The following is a 22,427-nucleotide window of genomic DNA, read 5'->3' on the forward strand; positions in this document are numbered from 1 at the left end:
ACATGTATGCAACACACGGTCATGGTCTGGACATGCGACACAATGAGAATCAATACAGAAGATCTCATTATCCTTATCCCTATACAAAAGAATTTGGTTTTGATAACTCCCAGGAATTATCCTAGGAGAAGTATACTAGTAAAAGTAATAAGCCTATACATTTACAAACAGCCTGGTCTGGTCCAGCAGTCTGGTGTTATTCCTGCCCTCTCAGTCCCCCCAGCTCCAACAGCCTTCAGAAATAAATATTTGCCTATTAGGCTAATATCTGTCTTGATGATACAGTAGATCTTAAAGTACAGCCTAATTTCTAACTCACCTCTTGGTCCTGCACACTGTCCTCATCCTGCCATCTTCCTGCTGCCTGCTCACTGTCCTGCACACTGTCCTGATCCTGCCATCTCCCTGCTGCCTGCACACTGTCCTGCACACTGTCCTCATCCTGCCATCTTCCTGCTGCCTGCTCACTGTCCTGCACACTGTCCTCATCCTGCCATCTTCCTGCTGCCTGCTCACTGTCCTGCACACTGTCCTCATCCTGCCATCTCCCTGCTGCCTGCTCACTGTCCTCATCCTGCCATCTTCCTGCTGCCTGCTCACTGTCCTGCACACTGTCCTCATCCTGCCATCTCCCTGCTGCCTGCTCACTGTCCTGCACACTGTCCTCATCCTGCCATCTACCTGCTGCCTGCTCACTGTCCTGCACACTGTCCTCATCCTGCCATCTCCCTGCTGCCTGCTCACTGTCCTGCACACTGTCCTCATCCTGCCATCTACCTGCTGCCTGCTCACTGTCCTGCACACTGTCCTCATCCTGCCATCTCCCTGCTGCCTGCACACTGTCCTCATCCTGCCATCTCCCTGCTGCCTGCTCACTGTCCTCATCCTGCCATCTTCCTGCTGCCTGCTCACTGTCCTGCACACTGTCCTCATCCTGCCATCTCCCTGCTGCCTGCTCACTGTCCTGCACACTGTCCTCATCCTGCCATCTCCCTGCTGCCTGCTCACTGTCCTACACACTGTCCTCATCCTGCCATCTCCCTGCTGCCTGCTCACTGTCCTGCACACTGTCCTCATCCTGCCATCTTCCTGCTGCCTGCTCACTGTCCTGCACACTGTCCTCATCCTGCCATCTTCCTGCTGTCTGCTCACTGTCCTTCACACTGTCCTCATCCTGCCATCTTCCTGCTGCCTGCTCACTGTCCTGCACACTGTCCTCATCCTGCCATCTTCCTGCTGTCTGCTCACTGTCCTTCACACTGTCCTCATCCTGCCATCTCCCTGCTGCCTGCTCACTGTCCTTCACACTGTCCTCATCCTGCCATCTTCCTGCTGCCTGCTCACTGTCCTGCACACTGTCCTCATCCTGCCATCTTCCTGCTGTCTGCTCACTGTCCTTCACACTGTCCTCATCCTGCCATCTCCCTGCTGCCTGCTCACTGTCCTTCACACTGTCCTCATCCTGCCATCTTCCTGCTGCCTGCGCGCTGTCCTGCACACTGTCCTCATCCTGCCATCTCCCTGCTGCCTGCTCACTGTCCTGCACACTGTCCTCATCCTGCCATCTTCCTGCTGCCTGCTCACTGTCCTGCACACTGTCCTCATCCTGCCATCTTCCTGCTGTCTGCTCACTGTCCTTCACACTGTCCTCATCCTGCCATCTCCCTGCTGCCTGCTCACTGTCCTTCACACTGTCCTCATCCTGCCATCTTCCTGCTGCCTGCGCGCTGTCCTGCACACTGTCCTCATCCTGCCATCTCCCTGCTGCCTGCACACTGTCCTCATCCTGCCATCTCCCTGCTGCCTGCGCGCTGTCCTGCACACTGTCCTCATCCTGCCATCTTCCTGCTGCCTGCGCGCTGTCCTGCACACTGTCCTCATCCTGCCATCTCCCTGCTGCCTGCTCCTGTGCCTCTCCTGCCTTCTGCTGTCCACCACTTTCCTTCATACACATTAACAGTTTGCAAAACTGCACCTAAACTTTTTGTGTAATGTTCTGTAGCTCTTAACACTAATATTTCCTACTTGTTCTTCTTTTACCACCAAAAAAGTGTCTGATGTCTCCATCTTTCCTTTTCCTCATAGTGTGTCTGTGAATAAAATCTAATCTATATTTAACAAAACAGTATCTGGGTTATCAGATGAAGCTTCTAAAAATGTCTATAAATATGAAATTGTGGAATGCCGAATCAATACCACTAAAATTCAAATAATAGGGCTTATTATTTGCTAGCTAGTTTTTTTTACGTTGCCCCTATAGGTTTCACTTATAGTAATGTTTTTTCAGAGCATAACGTTAGACTTTCTTATGCGTTAACATTAGCCTAATAAACATTAAAGTGGCGAATTAATTTCAGAAAGGCACAATTTATTCGTGATAAAATGAGAATGGAAACATAGGGAGTTCATCTCCTTGGAAAATGACCATGATCGATTTTATCTCACCAAATAAGCCTGATTTAAATAGAGAACTTAGCTTATCTTGCTAGTTAATGTAACTAACGTTGACTGTACCAGTGTTCTGTCGAGTTGAGCTACTTTGTCGAGGTAAGCTATATGGTTAGGGCTATCAATTAGCACTACGGTAGCTTACCTCGACAAAGTAGCTCAACTCGACAGAATCGCATGTCCAGAACATGACCGTGTGTTGCATACATGTTAGTAAATACCCCCCTAGCGCATCTTGCACTCTTAACATTGATCCTGGTGTCGACTATTCGTATTGACGCGGTAGCGGACCATAATGGTCATAGAAGTGTTATGAAGGCAGCATTGGCGGAGCGGGGGGGTGGCTTACTGGGCTTAAGCCCGGGTTGTTGTTTCAGAAGCCCAGGGTCTTTTGGAGTGTAATTTATTTCATAGTTAGATGCCTGACTGACAACTGTATAAAACAAAAACTACACACAATATTCGAAGCACATAGCGCACAGTCGTAAATTCCCCATAATTTTGGTATGATCCGAGCTCAGGCACTTGGCGACTGAGCACAGCACTTACGCATGTGAGCGAGGGGGGAGAAGCTGCTGCCTGCGATTTTGCTGTAGGAGAAGTGCAGACAGGCAGACAGAGGAGAGCTTAAGTTTGACCAGGTACCAAAGCAAATCATTCGTACTGTACAAATAGCTAATGTAAATATGACGCTGACAAAAGATTGATATCAAACTGATCACTTGACCCATATTACGTTACTTGCTCTTCGAGTGAATCAAGAAATGGCGAAATGAAAAGCCGAACAACAATGCTGTTTTTTTAGAGAGTCTTAGGTTACATGTGTGTTTATTTCATATTTTCAGTTGTTACCCTCCACGGCTAAATAAAGCACTCTAAATCGGTTTCAGTTATGTACTGGTGTACACAACAATGGACATAAGGGGCTTCTTTCACAGAAAAAAACTCAGGTAAATGTTATTTTATATATTATGCTTTGTATGTTGTTCAATATATTTCTATGCAAAAAAAGAGGAATTTCAATACACAGCGGTATATTCACAGTTGAAACCAAATATTTACATACACTTTAGGGAAAAAACATAAAAACATTTTTTTTTACTGTTAAACATCAATTTAGAGTAAACTTTTTTGTTTTATATAAATAAATATTGAAATATCTTTTGAATTAGTTAAATGTCAGAATAAAGAGAGAGAGAGAGAGATGTCTATTTTTTATCACTTTCATCAAATTTAGGAGTATATATACACTAAGTGTATTGTGTCTTTAAGAAAACTCCAGACGATTCCATTCTGAGCTTAAGAAGCTTCTGATAGGTTAGGCAGAGTCACAGCCTAATAAATCTTCAACTTCACAGCACGTTTTTGCAGTCATTTCTAACTAATGGGAGTTTGGCCCATCCTCTTGGGAAGATTTCATAATAAGGGTGTCGGAAACACAGAGGAAATATCTTCTTTAAAAACATTACTACACTTTTCTATAGATGACAATTCCTAATCTGCAATCACAGTGTTGCTTTTCCTTTTTTATTGGTTATAACTGTCAAAGAACTTGGTTCCCTGAAGGTTTTCTACTATACCATTCTGGACTTAATATATCTTATGGAGTTTGGCCTGTTGCTGCAGCAGGTGATTATTGCACATTACTGGACATAATCTGTCTGGAAATGGTATCAGGATTCCCTGAGAGTGTAATAGCAAGACTGATTCATAGGTTTTCTATGGATGTGACGCAACAAAAACCAAGGCAGGTCTATACCAGTCAAGGACCTGGAAGGTTTGCAACAGATACTGAAATAAAATGTGCCTATAGGAAACAGTACTGTAATATTGCATTCTCAGCTCTTTTAAGAAAGACACATAGATGACTGATGGATTTTGATAACCTTGACTAACATGAAATAGTGATTTCCATTGTAGGGTCTATTAGTTACAATACTATGCAACATCATTGCCTGGCATTTTGGAAACCATTTACAGAGGTCAGTATAGCAACCAGCAAAAACCTGCAGAACCAGTCTGAGGTGTAGGGAAGAGCACTAGGGCCACCTAAAAGGACAAAAAATAAAACATTTTATGATTAAAGTCAAAAGTTTTGAGATCAAAGTCGAAAAGTTTAAGATTAAAGCTGAAATAAACTTTTGAGAAAAAAGTTGAATGTTGAAAGTTGAAAGCTCACCACTAACACATAATTGCACTGGTATACATTTATTAGAAGCTCCACAACCAATAAATATTCAATATTGTCTGGTGTGTTGTTAGATGTTTTTAATCTTCCGAGGTTAAATCAATGACTTCCTCTCCTGCAGCTCTGAAGACCCATTTGCTTCAATCCCAAACACACCCACACCTTTACTACCACTTTTGTGCTTATCTTCTTATCATTTCTTGTGTCCATTTAACAAAAAAGCTCTGAACACTATACAGTATTTATGACAGTATTATATATTTTGTACTGTACAATCCAAAGGCGCATGTTTCTTAGTTTTTAATATGATTTTACACTGCACTGTTGCCTTGTCAAACAATGAGCAAACAAAAGACAATAAACTGTCAAAAAATATCACCAGATTCATGCACCATCAGTATCACGTGCTTTGAAGTCACTGTTGCTCAGTGCTATATATATATATATATATATATATATATATATATATATATATATAGCAATAATTAATAAAACGTAGTAAGTAACAATATCCATATTATGATGTGCATATACGAGAATGGTGCTATTTTTGGAAAAGTGTGAAAATCATAATTTTCAGTGTAAACAATTGTATACATAGTTTCCAGCTTCTGGTGAAATACCTCTCAGGAGTGTTGTACGTGGTTTAGCAAGAGCACGGCATGATGATCTGTGTTGGGTGTGTTAGGGAACAGTAAGAGGGAAAAACAAGTTTTAAAAAATGGGGAAGCGTCCAGTTACAAAATAAAAACGAACTGATTTGTGTATAACGTTAAAACGAGGGATCAGTATCTATTATTACCCCTCGAAGCCCCAGTAACAAAACCTCAATGATACTTATTCTTCCACAGTAATACAGCTTTGTTCCTCATGCTTGCTCCATGAAAGATACATGTGGTCAGGAAGAAAATCCGTTAAACAATTTCTATAAGTATTTGTCAGAGCAATAATCACTTATTCAATTGAAACTGCAGGGCAGATTATCATTCCTTTTACCCTTGGGTGTATAGCTCAGCATCAACATGTCATAAACGAGTCATTCAAACATGAAAGCTTTAAGTCTTTGGTAAAAATGGGAATCCTGTCTGTCCTCATTGCTTAATTGAACGGGAAGTGAATAACTGTGAAATTATTTTTGACGCATTGTAATAACCAATATCGTAACAAAATGTTCACTTGACTGTTTGTTTATGTGATGTACTTCCTGTTAACTAGTATATAATTTTAGAAAGCAACAAACAATTAACATAAAAATATAGTGAACTCTTCACCTTGTCTGAAGTCTATTGACAAGCAATGTCTAACATATCTACACATATCTCCCACACAGATATTTATTTTTACTAAGTGTCTTATTTTTTTGACTGACTCATTCAGTTCTGTTTTTTTTTTTTTTTTTTTTTTTGCCATTTTGCTATTAATTGCAATTGTAATCACTGGCTCTCAATGGGATACTAATGTCACGCCCGGTGTTCGTCCGATCCTCGTGTGTGCCACGTCCCCCTCGTTACCTCGTGTTAATTCCGATCGTACTGTATATATTCACCTGTTGCCTGTTAACTTGTTCAACTTGTCCTGTGTATTTAGTCTGCGTCTAAGTCAGTATTCCCCAGATCTGTCATTGATGTTCGTCGCTGTTAGCCCCGTTCGTCTAAATAAACCCTTTATTTTTGGATTCTGGTCTGCCTGCCCTGTCATTCCCCGCTTCCTGCATGCTCGCCGGATAGCGGTCACGACAACTAAACACAAATGTTTGGTGTTTTATGTTATTGCAAAGGCGTTACTAATTAAACAGTACGAAATGATGCTTGTCAATGAACCTTTTAGATCAGAACAGCTCTTCAAGAACTTAATTTGGGTTACAGTTTATTAATACTTGAAATTAATGTTTTACTTTAAAACTCCTGGTTGTTTCTAATGTGATATATAGTTTTTGTAAATTAATGAAGTCATGATTTTTGTTATAAACCGAATATATATTGGCAGTATTTTTTACTAAATTAAGCAAGCGTCTTTCCGTGAGCACTGCTGGATTCAACTTTTCAGTTTAACTGAGATAATATGTATTGCTTTTTTCGGTAACACGTTACTTGAAGCAGTCTACATAGGGGTGATATGTAATCGTCATAAGAATGACATGACACCTGTCAAGCACCTTAATTGACAACATCACTGTTGTCATAATGTGTCATTCGGTTTTTGGAACTGAATGACACATTATGACAACAGTCATAAACATCAATTATGTGTCATTAATGTGCATGACACGTGTCATGTCATTCTTATGATGGTTACTTGTCACCCTTATGTAGTGTTGCCTTTTTTCATTTTTTATTTACCTGTATCAATCCATCCATCTCACAACCATGTATTTTGGACATAAACATTCACCAGTCACTTTATTAGGAGCACCAATACTCCGGGTCACCTGAGCATGGCAGTCTGAATTCTTCATGGCACGTGCCCAAGAAAGTCCCGGAAACATTGCTTACACCAGAGATTCTGACATGACTGCATCACATCATCTCTGCAGATTTGCAAGCAGCACATGTAGTCACGCTGCGAATCTTCCTTTCCACCGTATCCTAAAGGCTCCATTGTATTCCGATCGAGTGACTGAATGACTGTGGAGGCGACTGCAGTACACTGAACTCATTGCATTGTTGACATATACAGAACCATTCTGAGAGGACTTGTGCATTGTGAAATGGTGTATTGTCCTACTGGACATAATGATTAGATCATGGGTTAACTGCAGTAGGGATGAACATGGTCAGCAATAATACTCAGGCTGTAGCATATAAATGATGCTCAGCTGATATTTGGTTTTGATATTGGTATTGACTGGTGAGTCCATGAGATTTAATTTCTGATTTTAATTTTTTCTCACTTTTATTTTCATTTTCTAATTTGTTAAGTATACTATGCCTATTTTCTGTCACTTTGCCTTTCTATTGCTGTTGTAACACTCAAATTTCCCTCCCTCCCTCCCTATCTATCTATCTATCTATCTATCTATCTATTTAAACACTTTACTTTAAAAACAGCCACTTAACTATTAATAAACTGTTAGTAATCATTTGATAACATTAATATATATAAGGATTTATTCACAAATTTAGAAATGTACTACAATTACATTTTGCAACTGGCATTTACAAAACAGCTTGGAAATATGCATAAAGACAATGTGTTATTAAGCATGCCTGTCTTGCCCAGGTCCTTAGTTTGTTACTTAGTGTTTTGTTTACTTTATTCTTATTTATCCCAGTTTGTTTTTGACCCCTCGTGGCCTGTTTTGTGATTTTTCCCAATGTGTGTTTTAGTTTCTTTAATAAACCCTTTTGTCTTGGAGCCGTAAGTGTATCATTGCCGTTTCCCCGCCTGCGTTATGTCCTGCCGTGACGTCATAATTGAACGTTCACAAGCTCTTTAGTAAATACTTTCTGAGAGACAGATACTAGGTATCTTTGTAATATATTTCTAAATTTAATGTCAAGAGAATCTTCTTATTTACTAAAACAGTGGCAAGATACGGTATGGAATTGGCTAATGTATGAAACTGATCACGTTTGTTAATTATTGTAAGTTATATGAAGATCAGATGACATTTTATGACTAATCAGAAAACTAAGTAATTCCAAAGCGTTTACATATTTATTTTTGCCACTTTATATTATCAAATGATTAGTAACAGTTAATAGGAAAGGTGCAGATCTTTAAGGCCAATGTATAACTAATTCCTTTGTATGCTTACTAATGTGTTTTTAGTTACAAGTAATTTACAAGTACTATTCTTTGTGAGACAGGGGAAAGATATCTTTTAAGATATTTAAGATATCTACTTAAATTTGTTTTTAAGTGAATATTTTTATTTAATCATCAATCCATTTTCTATACCCGCATACCCCGTGCAAATGATTAGGAACAGTTTATAAATAGCTAAGAACCATACCTTAAACTATAGGTTTTACCATATGCACAAATAAATACACAAATACAAATTTGCAATTTACAGTTAAAACCAATTGGCTAGGCCATAGCTATTTTTAACCTTCCCGTCTTAGGTAGCACAGGAAACAATTACTGATTACTTCAGTAAGATCCTTGTGCTGAAACTGTAAAGCTGTAATTGAGTAAGACTAGAGATTTGACACAATTGCACAGTATAAACACTAAGGCTGACGTAAAAAAAACCTGATACATCATCTGAGAGGCGGAGCAAGTTCTGCAAGCTAAAGTCTGTTTGTCAAAGGTGCTATAAAACACTCCCTCAAGCTCAGGTGGAGCTTCAGACAAGGACACGGGAGTGAGGAGCTTTTCCTTTTGTTTTTCCTTAAGGTTTGAAGGAATCCGAACTGCGGTCCATTTTTTTGAAATCAGAAAACCAAACTTGTACAAAATGTAAGTATATGTAACAATAGGAAAACCTCTGTTTGTGATTTCCCATATTTTTTGTAAAAAGTAAAATATTATACACCTTTGCAGGTCTTGATAAAAGGAAATTAATTTAATATGCGTTTAGAAAATAGTTTTATCAAATGTTTATTTTGAAAAATAGTAGAATTTGTATTTGCCTGTGATCGTTTCAGATAGATAGTTTAATATTTAACATTTAGTGCATTTACATGTACTAAATGAAAATTGTCTATAGCTAAATTGCACTTGAATTGTTAGTGTGACCCATTTTTGAATATTTTCAACAGAATTTGTATGCAAAGATGCCTCCCCCCGGTGTGTGTTTGAACATAATCAAGGACCGGAACCAGGAGCGTGGGATGGGCACTGTGACTGACCCTTTGAAATTTCGTGGCCAAGACTTCTACTGGCTACGGGACCAGTTTCTGAAGAACAGACAGAGGTTTATTGACAGCACATTTCCCCCAGACAGTAGAATCATTGGCCCTAAACTGTTGTCATCCAAGATGATGGCAAAAGTAGAATGGAAAAGACCACATGTAAGTAAAGTCTTTCTTAGAAATGTCTGATATCATCTGTTTCAAGAGTAAGAACTGTAGCAACAGACCAGACGGTACACTGGAAGTTCATTAGCTATAATAGTAAGGAGGACACAATAAAATACTGGTGATTTTGCTTTTAATTCCAAAGAAAAATAATGTGGACATCAGAGGTGGATGGTCCATAGAGCTGGTGGTCCTAGTGCCTCCTCTGTTTTAGAGATGTCCACAACTTTGAATAACTCATTGCTAGCAGGTTATTGTCATTTAAAATCACGTTATTTCTTTTCTTTGGAAAAAAAAAACATTATTGTAATATTGTAAAACTGATTATCTTACTGCCTCATTGCTTTAGCTACCCACCACCACAGTTTGACATTGTACCAAATGGAAATCATGAAATTATTAAATCAGTTTTATTTTAGACAACTAAATAAACATTGAGTCACAACATCATCTCTCTGCTTAAACAAATATCTGACTTAATTTCCTGTTTATAAACTACAACCAATTTAGCACAATGTTCTAACGGGTACAATGTCTGGAAGTATTCTGAGTAACACAACTGTATGCTAGCCGGTGCTCTAATAAAAATAGAAATTTTAAGATGTGAGTATGATGTTAATCAAAGAGATCATGTACTGTCAAATGCTATAGCTGTTTGTCTTAACTGTACAGCAATTTGTATTTTTATTTAGATTCTTACTGATAAAAAGCGTTGATTCTTTCAGAAAATGGTAGCATCTCCATGCTTATTTGTGGATGGAGTTTCAAGATTTGACATCGCTCAAGGATGTTTGGGTAATAAGATTTTGCTATTATTATTATTATTCAGTGGAATGAGCGCAGTAGAAATTAGTATTTCACCAGTAGTAATAATTAGAATTAATATAGACTACAGTTACTTATCTATAAATAACAATACACTAATTAATTCCTCTTCCTGGCACTCTATCAGTATAGGGTCACACTGAGCATATATGTATCAATTAGGGGTTTGTATCTCCTCCCAGGAATCTGTTCCCTCCCAACCACCAGATATATAAGCAAAATAAGCTTATAAATTTGAAAACCTCCCCCCACGAAACTTGCTGTACTCCCCATATTCATGTCTAGCTACAGGATTGGCATAACAAACAACGCTTTGATTGAATGCTTATGTATTTTCTAACGAACATCCTTTGGGCCTCTGTTTGTTTGCAGGTGACTGCTGGTTTCTGGCGTCTGTCGGAGCGCTAACATGTCAACCGCAGATGCTGCAACAGGTGGTGCCGAATGACCAAGGATTTCAGAGAGATTATGCTGGGATATTTCACTTCAGGGTAACAGGCTTAAAGCCGTACTGTTTGCACATATTACTGCAAGATGATCTTATTAAAAGCAATGTCCATCATGTCTATTATTACTCACATTTTTATTCAGTTCTGGAGATTTGGAGCGTGGGTGGATGTCGTGATCGACGATAAGCTGCCAACAATTGATGGAAATTTAATCTTTGTTCATCCAACAACTAAAAATGAGTTCTGGGCTGCCTTGCTAGAAAAGGCCTACGCCAAGTAGGTCACCTTGGATTCCGTACCACTCGAATGCCTGGTGTTTCTATATCACAGAAAGCAACCCTTAGTCTAATGAAAAAACAATTGGCACTGGCTAAATACTGGCTAAATACTGGCTAACCTTTCAATTTGCATGTATTTGTCTCAGAGTGTGTGGGTCATACTCAGACCTGAAAGCTGGGAATGTGTCAGAAGCCATGATGGACTTCACTGGAGGGATCCATGTGATGTATAATCTGAAGGAAGCACCCCCAAATCTTTGGGATCTCATGAACAGGGCTGTGAAATTTAAGTCCCTAATGGGGTGTGGGACTGCTCAAGGGGTGAGTGTTCAAGTGCAGCTATTTTTTTCTTATTTGTCTCTGTTATAAATGCAGGATCACACCCAACCTGCCATGTTTAGAATTCAAAGGTGAAATGCTCTCCTCCGGTTTGGAAAAGCATGCTCATTTTATTTTGATACATTGTATAAAATCATGTTATTGATTTCAGGCAACTCCTGAAAATGTGGAATTACCCAATGGGATAGTGCAGGGTCATGCCTATGCTATCACTGGAGTTGTGAAGGTATGTTGGTATTAAAAATGCAGGAAAAATGAACAACTTATAAATAGATATTAATGATTTATTGGTAACACTTTACTTGATGTGGCACACAGATACTTAGTACAAATAATGAACAAATCATGAACAAATATAGTGACTACTTGAGATTAATGATGCATCACGGTTTATTAATGATGAATTAACATCAGACCGGTAACTAAGACTTACTTTGTGATTAATCAATACATAAGTAATAGTATATTACTGTATTAGTACCCAAGTCGTACACAACGCGGAATCGCATTTGTATTTCTGCGACTTTCTTTCGGACAAAAAAGCACTACGCGAAATACGACGCGATATGGCCTTAGCGAGAAACTACTCGCACGCAAGACCAGCTATCGAAATGGATACGATTTGTTAACGAATTGGTTCTAGATCTTTTCTCGGAATCTCCCGGAACCCTGACAGCTGACAGCTGCTCCGTGACACCAGCCCTCCTTCTCCAAACATTCCAGATTAGCTCTGGGGCCGGTAGCATATTGGACAACTTAACTATGACACCTGACGTTTCATTTCTCCTTAGCTGACGGATTTATTTAAGGGTGTTGCACAGAATTCCTTAAAATGTTTCCTTAGTTAAGGAAAAACCTTAAGGGACTTACTGCATTTAAAGAGATTTTACAGTAGCAGAATTATACCGTTTCCATGGAGCCTGGTTGGTCGATTGCACTCTCGCGCGCGCTCTGTTAAACACAATGTCCGTGAGGGAGTCGCTATCAGCATGCGGGAGACTCCCGTAACTTCTCTGAAAGGTAGAATGTCTGAAATGTGAAAGAGTCGAGCTTTTTTGTACATCCACGCATTGCACACGTCAAAGTTTTAGATTCTAAAAATCTAAAAACATCTGGCAACTTATAATATGAAAACATCAACGTTTTATAATTCACTTACATTTGCTTCGGTCTTCTAGACTGTACTCATGTTAACTTCGTTTGGCGTACTGTAAGTTACTAAGTTTTAGAATCGCATTCCTCTAACCCTGTGTTTCCCATTGGATATTGTGATTTTAGTGAACATGAGGTTTTTCCGGGAAAGCGTTAGTCGCTTTATAGCAGGACTATACACACAAAGATGTGGTGGCTTAGTTGGTAGCATTATAGCCTCACGTAGTTACTGGCCCGGCTCGTTATGTGTGCACTTCCTCCTCATTGTCTGTGTGTTTGCGTGTGCACTCTTCTTGTACAAATGGGTGGATATATCACATGTCTAACAAATGCAGGTCATGAGCCATGGGAGACCTGTGAATCTGGTTCGAATCTGGAATCCATGGGGTAGAGGAGAATGGAATGGAGACTGGAGTGACGAGTGAGTATGTGTATATGTGTATATATAAATATAAAATAAGATAGAACTATGACATATAATATTATATAATAATAATTATTGTGGTATGTGGATATAGATAAACTAGGCATACAGTGGTATGTATTTAATTTTAGCTTGGACGATGAGCACCATGCTGTCATAGGATTATTAATGTCAATATCTAATTATCTAATATTATTAGTTTCTTTGATTATTTAAATTCATAATTGCACAAAAATGATGCAACGCTTATTTTTTTAATTCATAATTGCACAAAAATGATGCAAATAATAGATCCTTATAGTTGTAGCAAAAAGTGCATTCTGTATTTTGTAAATCAGATCTTCATCGTGGAATACAGTTACTGTAGAAAATAAGATGAGCTGCTTGCAGATCTGTAAGGATGGAGAATTCTGGTAAGACTTTCTGAAAGAAAATGGCACTGATCTAAAAGAAAATGACACTGATCTAAAAATCTAATTGTGTAATATGCCTCTACATACATGTGTCAACAATCACTTTTTCATTAAAAGTTATAATCTAAATTTTAAAAAAGGAGAAACTCAATTAACAATGAATTATTTTGTTACCTGTTACCTGAACAGATGAATGAGATGGTTGTACGTTTTCCAGGATGTCTATGAAGGATTTTACAATGAACTTTGAAGAGGTGGATATTTGCTGTCGCACTCCGGAGTTTCTTGACGATTCTCCCAGTCAGTGGGGTTCCTCCTGTCACTCGGGCAAATGGGTTGCTGGGATGACAGCAGGTGGATGCATAAAGTTTAGAGGTATCTGATATGAACACATTGCTCAACTCAACTTACTTGCCTTCTCGAAAAACCAAAACAACCACTGATGTTTACATTGAGATTATGCCAGGAAAATGAACATTGCATGACAATTGATTTATTTAGTCTCATAATAATAGCAAGGATATGAAGGTTTCTCAATTATGGTGAAAATCATAATCACAATTAATTTGGTTAATATTCAGATCGCGATTATTTAATATGATTACTTATTGACATTGGAAATATAGTGCATTTATTGAAAAAATGGATTTCATTCAACTCAAAAATATAATTAAACTGAGAAACAAATAAAAGGGGCTTAGAAAGGGGGGGGGGCGTTGGATTTATAGCAAAACAATAAGACAAAACAGGAACATCATTGGGAATGAAATGACACAATAATCATTTTATCTAAATTATTTTGTTTGAGAATAGTTGGAAGCCAAAATTGTAATGTAAATTCAATTAATTGGCCAGCTCTAAAGGACATACACATTTGATCTAGTTGTTTCTGGGCATTTCCTAAAATATTATCTTCAAATGCTGTACAGAGACATTCTGGATGAATCCGCAGTATCAAGTCAGAGTGACATCTGGAACCAAGGGCAGTGATCATCCTGGCTCCACCAACATGGTGGTATCTCTCCTGCAGAAACCAGACAATGGGAGTCGGTCCCTTTCACCCAATCATTATATTGGTTTCACTTTGTTTGCGGTTAGTAATTTTCTTCCTTGCAAAGTTTAATTTTACTCCTAGCGCCATGAATTATTAGCAGACAAAAATGTGCTTAACTTTTATACCAAAGTAATTTGTGCTTCAGGTACTATGATGTAGTTCGTCATAGCTTGTATTATGGCAATTTATTTTTGAAGGATGTAAAATTAAAGAAAATCATTATGTGCTTTCATTATTGTGCTGATGCTCTAATTTTACACTGACACCATTGTAATATCTGTTTATTGTACAGGTACCACCAGAGGTAAGTAAGCTTTTTTGTCATGTTGGCAAAATGTTTCCATGTTTATACTACAAGTACATGTGTCACCTAACTTATGTTTGTATGTTATACATACTATACATTTTTATTTACCTTCCAGTTGCGGGACGCCAAAGGGAAATTTTCAGCATCATTCTTCAACAGCAGCAGCCCAATATCAGTAACGAAACCTTTCATGAATGTTCGAGAAACTACCCAAGTCTTCTATTTACCTCCCGGGGAGTATGTTATTGTGCCCTCGACGTACAACCCAGAAGAAACTGCTTCCTTCCTCTTGATGATTTTCTCAAAGATGCAGACCTCTGTTGGGTGAGTTTCCTTTTGTGACTCATTTGCATTTAAATTGCATCCATTAAGAAACGGTAATAATTTGGTTTAGGTCTACACCATAATGAAGGTGTACAGTATATCATGACAACTACTGGGCTGCACTTTGTGATTAAGCAAATAATAAATATACTAAAATACTATAATAAAAATACTGTGTCAGTTGGACTTCATTGAAAGTATGACTAAACATGAAAGATTAAATTCTCCATGGACTTTGGATTTGTTTCATTTACAAAGAATATATTGCGCTTATTTTATAATTGATACTGCATAATAGATAGCACACATAGAGATATTATTGTTTTACAAAGATTGCCTTAACTCGTATCAAGCTCGCTTAATTGGATATTGATAACAGTGAGACATTTATCATCCTTGAGACAAAGAAAACCTCTGTTGCCGCTTGTCAAAAACAGAATCAGTTTATGGCTGTGAAAAATGCGTTAATCAGGGTTTTTTGCAAATAAATAACAATTGCTCTAATGGTATCCAGAATGTTTCAAAGATTTTTTTTTTTTTTTAGTGACAGCTCAGCTGAGAACAACATGACCATCAACAAGGTACAGCTCAGCGCTCCGTCTTTTTATGGGAGTTCTGGCTACACAGTAGAAATGTGTCAGATTTATGCTGCGCTGCATCAGTTAATCCACTGTCAAACATGCTCCCGCTGAGCCTGGGGCATGAGGCTTACCTGCCTACTGCTTGCCATGTCATGTGGCTTTAATGTGGCTAGACCAGTTTGGTGGTGACTATGCCAAATCCCAGATTACTGTCCAAGGGCAAACTGCCAGGTTGTCAGGCGCTAATTCACTTGGGCCAAAAGTTCTAGGGGCAAATGGAACTTCTCCAGTTTTATATGTAGGCTGGCTGATACACCTGAGCATGTCTTTATAGAACAACATGCAGGCTAACCAGATTCACAAAGGGAGATTCAGTCGGCCAGAGGGAGAGTGGTTCACTGCCTTGCTTTTTAACTTAATAATTTCCAGGAACTTGAGATCTATTGCATGAGTTGGACAGAAGGTGTAGATGAACAGCAGAGTTCAAAGCAGTAGAAGGAGGTTTATTAAGAGAAATGCCACATTAATAAAGGCCAGCTGGTTTTCATTAACTGAGAAATTTGTGGACACAGATCCTTGATGATTGATTGACATGGAATTACGAAATCAGTGAATCCCAGTCAACCCACTGATTTATAGTACCTAGTGTTTCCTGACAGTTCTGTATAAATTCTACCTGCCGTATAACTGAAACTTAAGATTTCTAATTTTTTTCAGAAAATCTATTCCAGCTATGCCCCAACTGAGCACGAATCAGTGTTTGCTCAATACTCTGATAAGGTACTTTATTTAAGTCCACAAGCATGCAATTAGATTGTGTGAAAGGTATTCAAACATACAATGTAAATAAATATAGCTTATATATAAAAATCAAACTTTGCTTTTTGTTCTTTGATTGAACAAGCTCAAGGAAGTTGATGCGGAACAACTACAGAAACTTCTGAATGAGAATGTGGTCACAGGTACGATCTTAATCTATTACGGCAAATGGCAGGGCTATTAAAGTACAGCTCCAGAGAGCTAAGTACAGTAGGATTTACTTTCAGCCAGTTACTCAAACCATGGCTTTTTTTGTCTGTTAGGACCCTGTCTAGGCTCTTAATTATGTTTTGAATGATCGAAGACTTGGGTCTGCAGGACCACAAGTGAACAACCATGAATTTATCATTGTGACATTTTCCCCTAGAAAAGGGGCTTCAGAACCAGAGTAAATCAGAAAAATATCAAGTGAAGCTTTTTGTATAGTAATATATTTTTGTATAATAGTAATTGTGTCTCTGATCTGGGTGTAGCGTACCCTGTGGGGTTATGCTGTATTGTACTTTAAGAAACATACTATGGCAGCGAAGATACGTTGTTAAAGTAATCATGATACAATGCTTTATTTTTTCCAGACATGTCATCAGGTGGCTTTGGTTTGGAAATGTGCAGAAGTATTGTAGCGATGATGGATGTATCCTTTATCTCTGTAGTATGAAAACATCCATAGCTTCTAATCTCTCTTCCTATTCTTTGCTTTTTAGCTAGCTACTTATTTATAACTGAATTCTAATTATTATACTGATTTTTTCATACTGTAAGAATTAACCCGTGCACTCATTAAATAATATTTTTAAGTGTGGGCCTGCAGATTTTTTCCTGGCTTTCAAACCACTATGCCAAGCTTGTTGGGAATATTCCCTTAACTGGTTCGTCCACAGCTTTCAGTCACTGGAACACTGAAAAACGCAGAGTTCTCACGTTTGTGGAAACGTGTTCAGGCTTACAGGGTATATAATCCTCCATAGAGCCACATATCTCACACAAACACCAACCTTGCATTTTGCATGCACGGCTGCTATTTATAAATATTTTTAATGCTTCACAGGACGTTTTCATCAGGAAGGATGTTTCTCGTACTGGAAAGTTGTCCTTGCAAGAACTGCGGAGTGCAATTCAAGCCGCAGGTGCCTCCGACATCTAATCGAATTGAGGCTGTGTTTAATTTTCAGGAAATATGCTTATGTTTCTTGTTTTTAAATTTTTTTTTAAAGACATGGTACTTTATTTGCCTTTATATGAGTACAGGCTGGGGTCAGAGTGCAGAGACAGCCACAGGCCCTGGGCACAAGCCCAACCACTTCATATAGTGTGACCTGAAACTGCTAGAGAACCTCCTATAATTCCAATTACTTTCTGACTTGAAGGCCATCGTAGGCGGAGTTTGATGTTTGCATCTTGTTTACCTTATGATTTAACGCACGCATCTGATGCATACATAAGCTATTATTTTGTCTACCTATAGGGTACCAACAAACCTCTAATGCAAAGACGCAAAGTGCCAGCACAGAGCACAATTATAACCTCACTACACCCTCGATTTACTGACCTTTGATGGTAAACTATTGCATTCAAACAACTAACCAAAACAGACAACTGCTAAATCCATTCAATTTGTTAGCTATACAGGTAAAACACTTACATCGCAATTTAGCCAATGCAGGAGGGGTCGTCTTTTTCCAGACAGGCATAGGTGTCCAAATTGCCAATTAATTGCAATTTTGATTCAGGCGATTGGCCCCCCCAAACTCTGCCCATGAAAGCCATTTGTTTGTAGTTTGCTTGTGTCAACACCCTGTGCTTTTTACACTAGCATTTCTGCCTTGCTTTGCCAGGCGTCACCGTGAGCGATGACCTGCTGAACCTGGTGGCCTTGCGCCATGGCAGCTCTTCCAGGGAAATCACTATGGAGAGCTTCATCTTCCTCATGCTGCGTCTGGACAGCTTGAACAGTGAGTTCCTCCTCAGAACTGCTACATATGCATTTCCCCCCATTATTTACTCTTGTTACTTCTTTAATATAAATACTAGGCCCCAGCCAGGAAATTTTATGGCCAAGATCAGCACATTTTATCATTGCTCTGGGGGAACTTCGATAAAGGATGACACAGTTCAAGTCTTATCCTGATAATTTTATCACTGACATTTCAAGAAGAGAAGAAATAATAGGTAGCATATTGAACTGTTCAAGCAGTCTGACTTTCTCAGCCCCGTCTGGTCTCTGTCTAACATCCATCATTTGAGAAACTTCCAGTGATTAGCAATATCAAGTGTTTAGTTGTGGCACTTTCGCAACCAAGTACTGTGGTCACTTAGTTCAAAATGACAAACAATCAAACTGACACGCGTGCCACGTATTTGCGCGTTTCTCTATGCAAAGCAATGCAGGGTTGCCGACTTTAGTCAGCTTACTGGAGTGAGATTTTCAATTCGAGACAAGTCACACACATGCACACGCATTTACATGTATGTAACAATTTTATCACCTTGTTATTAGTCTGTAACGTTTGCAAACTACCCCAATGCTGTTGATGCAGCTAATTTTAGGTTTGTAATGGAATAATACAGTTTTGCTGTAAGATTTCTTGCGTGAGAGTCTGAAAGCCTGAGTGCCACGGAAGATGCGTGAGAGTTGGCAACCCTGCAATTGTGGTCTATTGTGTGTGTGTGTGTGTATGTGGGGGGTGGGGACTTGCTGGATGACATTTTGAAGCGTTGTTGTAAAATCTTCAACACAAAAGTGTTTTGTTTCCGAGTAGCCCAATCTTAGACTAGACAAATTGTTTTGCTTCTGACCGGTACAGCAGCTAAGCAACCCACCAGGAATTCTCCCGAGTCTGATAAATCCTGTTGGCACATTACAGCCTTTTTGCATAATTGTATTTATTTCTGGTACAAAGACCTAATTTCTAATGTTTATTATTTAAATATGTCACTGACTATTTTTTGTCCCATTGTCTTTCTGTTTCTTGCCGTAAAGCCCGAATCTCCCTCTAGTGATTGATAAAGTTTTTTCTGTTTTTCCATTAATCACTATCACAAGGGCACAATGGTTACAGCGGTTAAGTTATGACCAGTTTTGGAGGTTAAATATGTAAAGGATAATGGACTCCAAGCCATGCATTGTAAGTTTTTAAACACACTGCTGTGTAGCCAAAGAAATGTAAATATAAATACTGAGCTATTGTCTTATTAATTTACCTTTCTGTACCTCCACGTATTCAGCTCCATCATGGGTAAAATTTACCAATTATTAAAACCAGACTAGCGTACCATCTTGTTTAGGCAGGTTAAACAGAACTGTAAAGTATGACTGGACTACAAGTGCATTACATCAGTAAATAATTTTGATAATTAATCACTGATCACAGGTCCTGGTCACCAGAAGTGTTGTCTATGAGACCTTAACCATTTTCTTGGTTTTTCATTTTTGTTAAATAACATTAGTTAGAATCAAAGATCGTAATCGTGCATTAATTTACTACTGTGGTTTACCTAGCTGGCCCTGTGTACATGGATACAGAAAATTACTCAACACCCTTCTGATTCGAGAGTTTGACCACATGGTGGTATAAATCGATTTTTATCCACTAGACATTATAGGATGGCAAGTGTCAAATAAATGGAGTTTTAGAAACTGCCATTTTATGGCACAAAAATGAATGCACAGAACTACTAATGCTTAGTAGATACTAGTACTTGCATTTATGCGTGTAATTTTGGTGAATATGACATAATATGTGGAATCATTTTCTCACAGAAATATTCAAGAACCTGTCAGATGGGAAAGGCATGTACCTCAAAGAAAAAGAGGTAATGGTATTTTGGGGGGCTTAGTAGTTGGCAGTATTGGTTACAAAGATGGGTAGGTTAATGGAAATTTCTGCTAAACTATAACCAATTTTTTTCTCTATTTTCAGTGGCTGTATCTCAACATCTACTCCTGAGCAGTATTTTATAAGGCAGACAGTGTGGAATTAAGGTCTAAGTGAAGAGCAAATTTCCAAAACTCATTCAGTCCACAGGATATATATTGGAGGAAATGTAATGAAAGTTCTGTTTTCTTCTTGAAGTTGGATTAGTGAGTTAGTGAGTTTTGGTTCTCAATATTGATAAGGAAGCCTGACTTTAGGTCATTAGTGATCTCAATTCAAAAACTACAAAAATTGATATTGAATTTTGGAAATTTACTCTTCAATTAAAAACTCATGTTTTTATTATTGTTATCGTGACTAATTATTGTGCTATTGTATTAATTTGTATAAATGTAATGTTTCAGTTTAATGGGATGTTATTTGTGAGAAGACAGATGATATCATCCATCTCTAAACTGTCTGTCCTGGCCAGGTTTGCCAAGATAAAATTACTTTTTGATATATAAACTTAATATTATTTCCACTGATGACAGATGACATAATCTATTTTTAAATTGCCTGTCCTGGTCTGGGATGTCAAGACATAATTACTTTTTTACATCTTAATGTGTTTTTCAGATTCTGTGTACTTTGATAGTCTGTTCAATGTTTGGATGATTTTTTAAATAAACTTCACAACAATCAACAATCCTCCTCACTGTAGGCATTTCTGTCTGATACTCTGTGGTTGCAAACAGCAATTGAGCATATATGTTATGCTTTATGTGCTTTATGAAGACGGTAATTGCAGTATAACCATCCCGGGAGGGTATATCCCAGGGCACACGGCCTAACTACAGACAACACAGGGACACCGAATCACGGATTGGGAGAGCATGGGGGGGTCATGAGGTCGCTGGAAAGGGGCGTGTGGCTCCCGATATCTTTGTAAGTGGATGAAAGTCCAAGCCTTTGAATCCTGGCTCTCCCTGTCTTGCTGTATGGCTGTGAGACATGAACGCTGTCCAGTGAGCTGAGACAAAGACTGGACTCCTTTGGTACCGTGTCTCTTCAGAGAATCCTGAGGTACTGCTGGTTTGACTTTGTGTTGAACAAGCGGTTACTACAGGAGTCCCGAATGAGGCACATTACCTGCATTGTGAGGGAGCTTCAGTTACGGCACTACAGACATGTGGCTTGATTGCCTGTGATCCAGGGAGTCCTTATTGCTGAGGACCCAAGCGGCTGGACCAGGCCAAGGGGACACCCACGTAACCTCAGGCTGCAGCAGATAGATGGCTATTTCCGGAGGGTGGGACTGGACCACATGTTGGCCTGGAGGGTTGCCAGCCAGGGTCTCTGAGGTGGGCAACACATGCTGCTCAACCTGACTTGACCTGTTGAATTAGTTTGAAAAGAGGCTTCTAAAGAAACGCATCATATTTATCCAATGATCTAAAGAAACGCATCACATTTATCCAATAATCTAAAGAAACGCATCACATTTATCCAATGATCTAAAGAAACGCATCACATTTATCCAATTTATTAAACAAGTTTGGGCTTATTTTGTAAATTCCATACAACCATGGTCGTGTATGCGAGACAGAAGATGATAAATGTGAACGTGTGTTGGAGGGGCCTCATGCCTCATCCATCCCTAGCAGTGTTTACCGGATCCTGTTGCTGTGGTTTTCCTCCAGATCTACAGACTTTTTCAGAGGGACTGTTCAAGAACACTGCCGTGATGTTTTCATCTGACAGACGCCGGACATGGACTGAAGTGTTAGACCTGCAGATCTGTTATCTGTTAGTAGACAGTGTATGAACTGGCTCCTTTTGAACTAATTTGTTTTGAGGGGTTGACGGATTCCTTGCTTTATTAACCATGTAATGTGTTTAATTAATGATGAATGGAGGGGTCATGGGAAATTATGTATTTTTAATACGGTAATATGGTGCCATCAGGTTTTTTTTTGTTGTTGTAAGCAAAGACAGTTTTCTAGAA

General features: G+C 38.8%; 1 protein-coding gene across 1 annotated transcript; it reads left to right on the plus strand.

The window, feature by feature from the left end:
* Positions 1-8,913: 8,913 nt before the first annotated feature.
* On the plus strand, positions 8,914-21,130 carry LOC140578320 (calpain-1 catalytic subunit-like). The gene is made up of 22 exons (XM_072698826.1): positions 8,914-9,040; positions 9,343-9,594; positions 10,326-10,395; positions 10,798-10,916; positions 11,017-11,150; positions 11,299-11,473; positions 11,643-11,717; positions 12,979-13,064; positions 13,406-13,480; positions 13,698-13,855; positions 14,410-14,573; positions 14,827-14,838; positions 14,957-15,165; positions 15,710-15,746; positions 16,464-16,526; positions 16,651-16,708; positions 17,141-17,199; positions 17,447-17,515; positions 17,614-17,692; positions 18,401-18,517; positions 20,326-20,378; positions 20,486-21,130. The coding sequence occupies exons 2-22, from the start codon at positions 9,358-9,360 to the stop codon at positions 20,510-20,512; spliced, it is 2,076 nt and encodes a 691-aa protein (XP_072554927.1). The 5' UTR covers positions 8,914-9,040; positions 9,343-9,357; the 3' UTR covers positions 20,513-21,130.
* The last annotated feature ends 1,297 nt before the right edge of the window (positions 21,131-22,427 follow it).

The sequence above is a fragment of the Paramormyrops kingsleyae genome, chromosome 14, assembly GCF_048594095.1.
Source record: "Paramormyrops kingsleyae isolate MSU_618 chromosome 14, PKINGS_0.4, whole genome shotgun sequence".
Classification (NCBI taxonomy): Eukaryota; Metazoa; Chordata; class Actinopteri; order Osteoglossiformes; family Mormyridae; genus Paramormyrops; species Paramormyrops kingsleyae.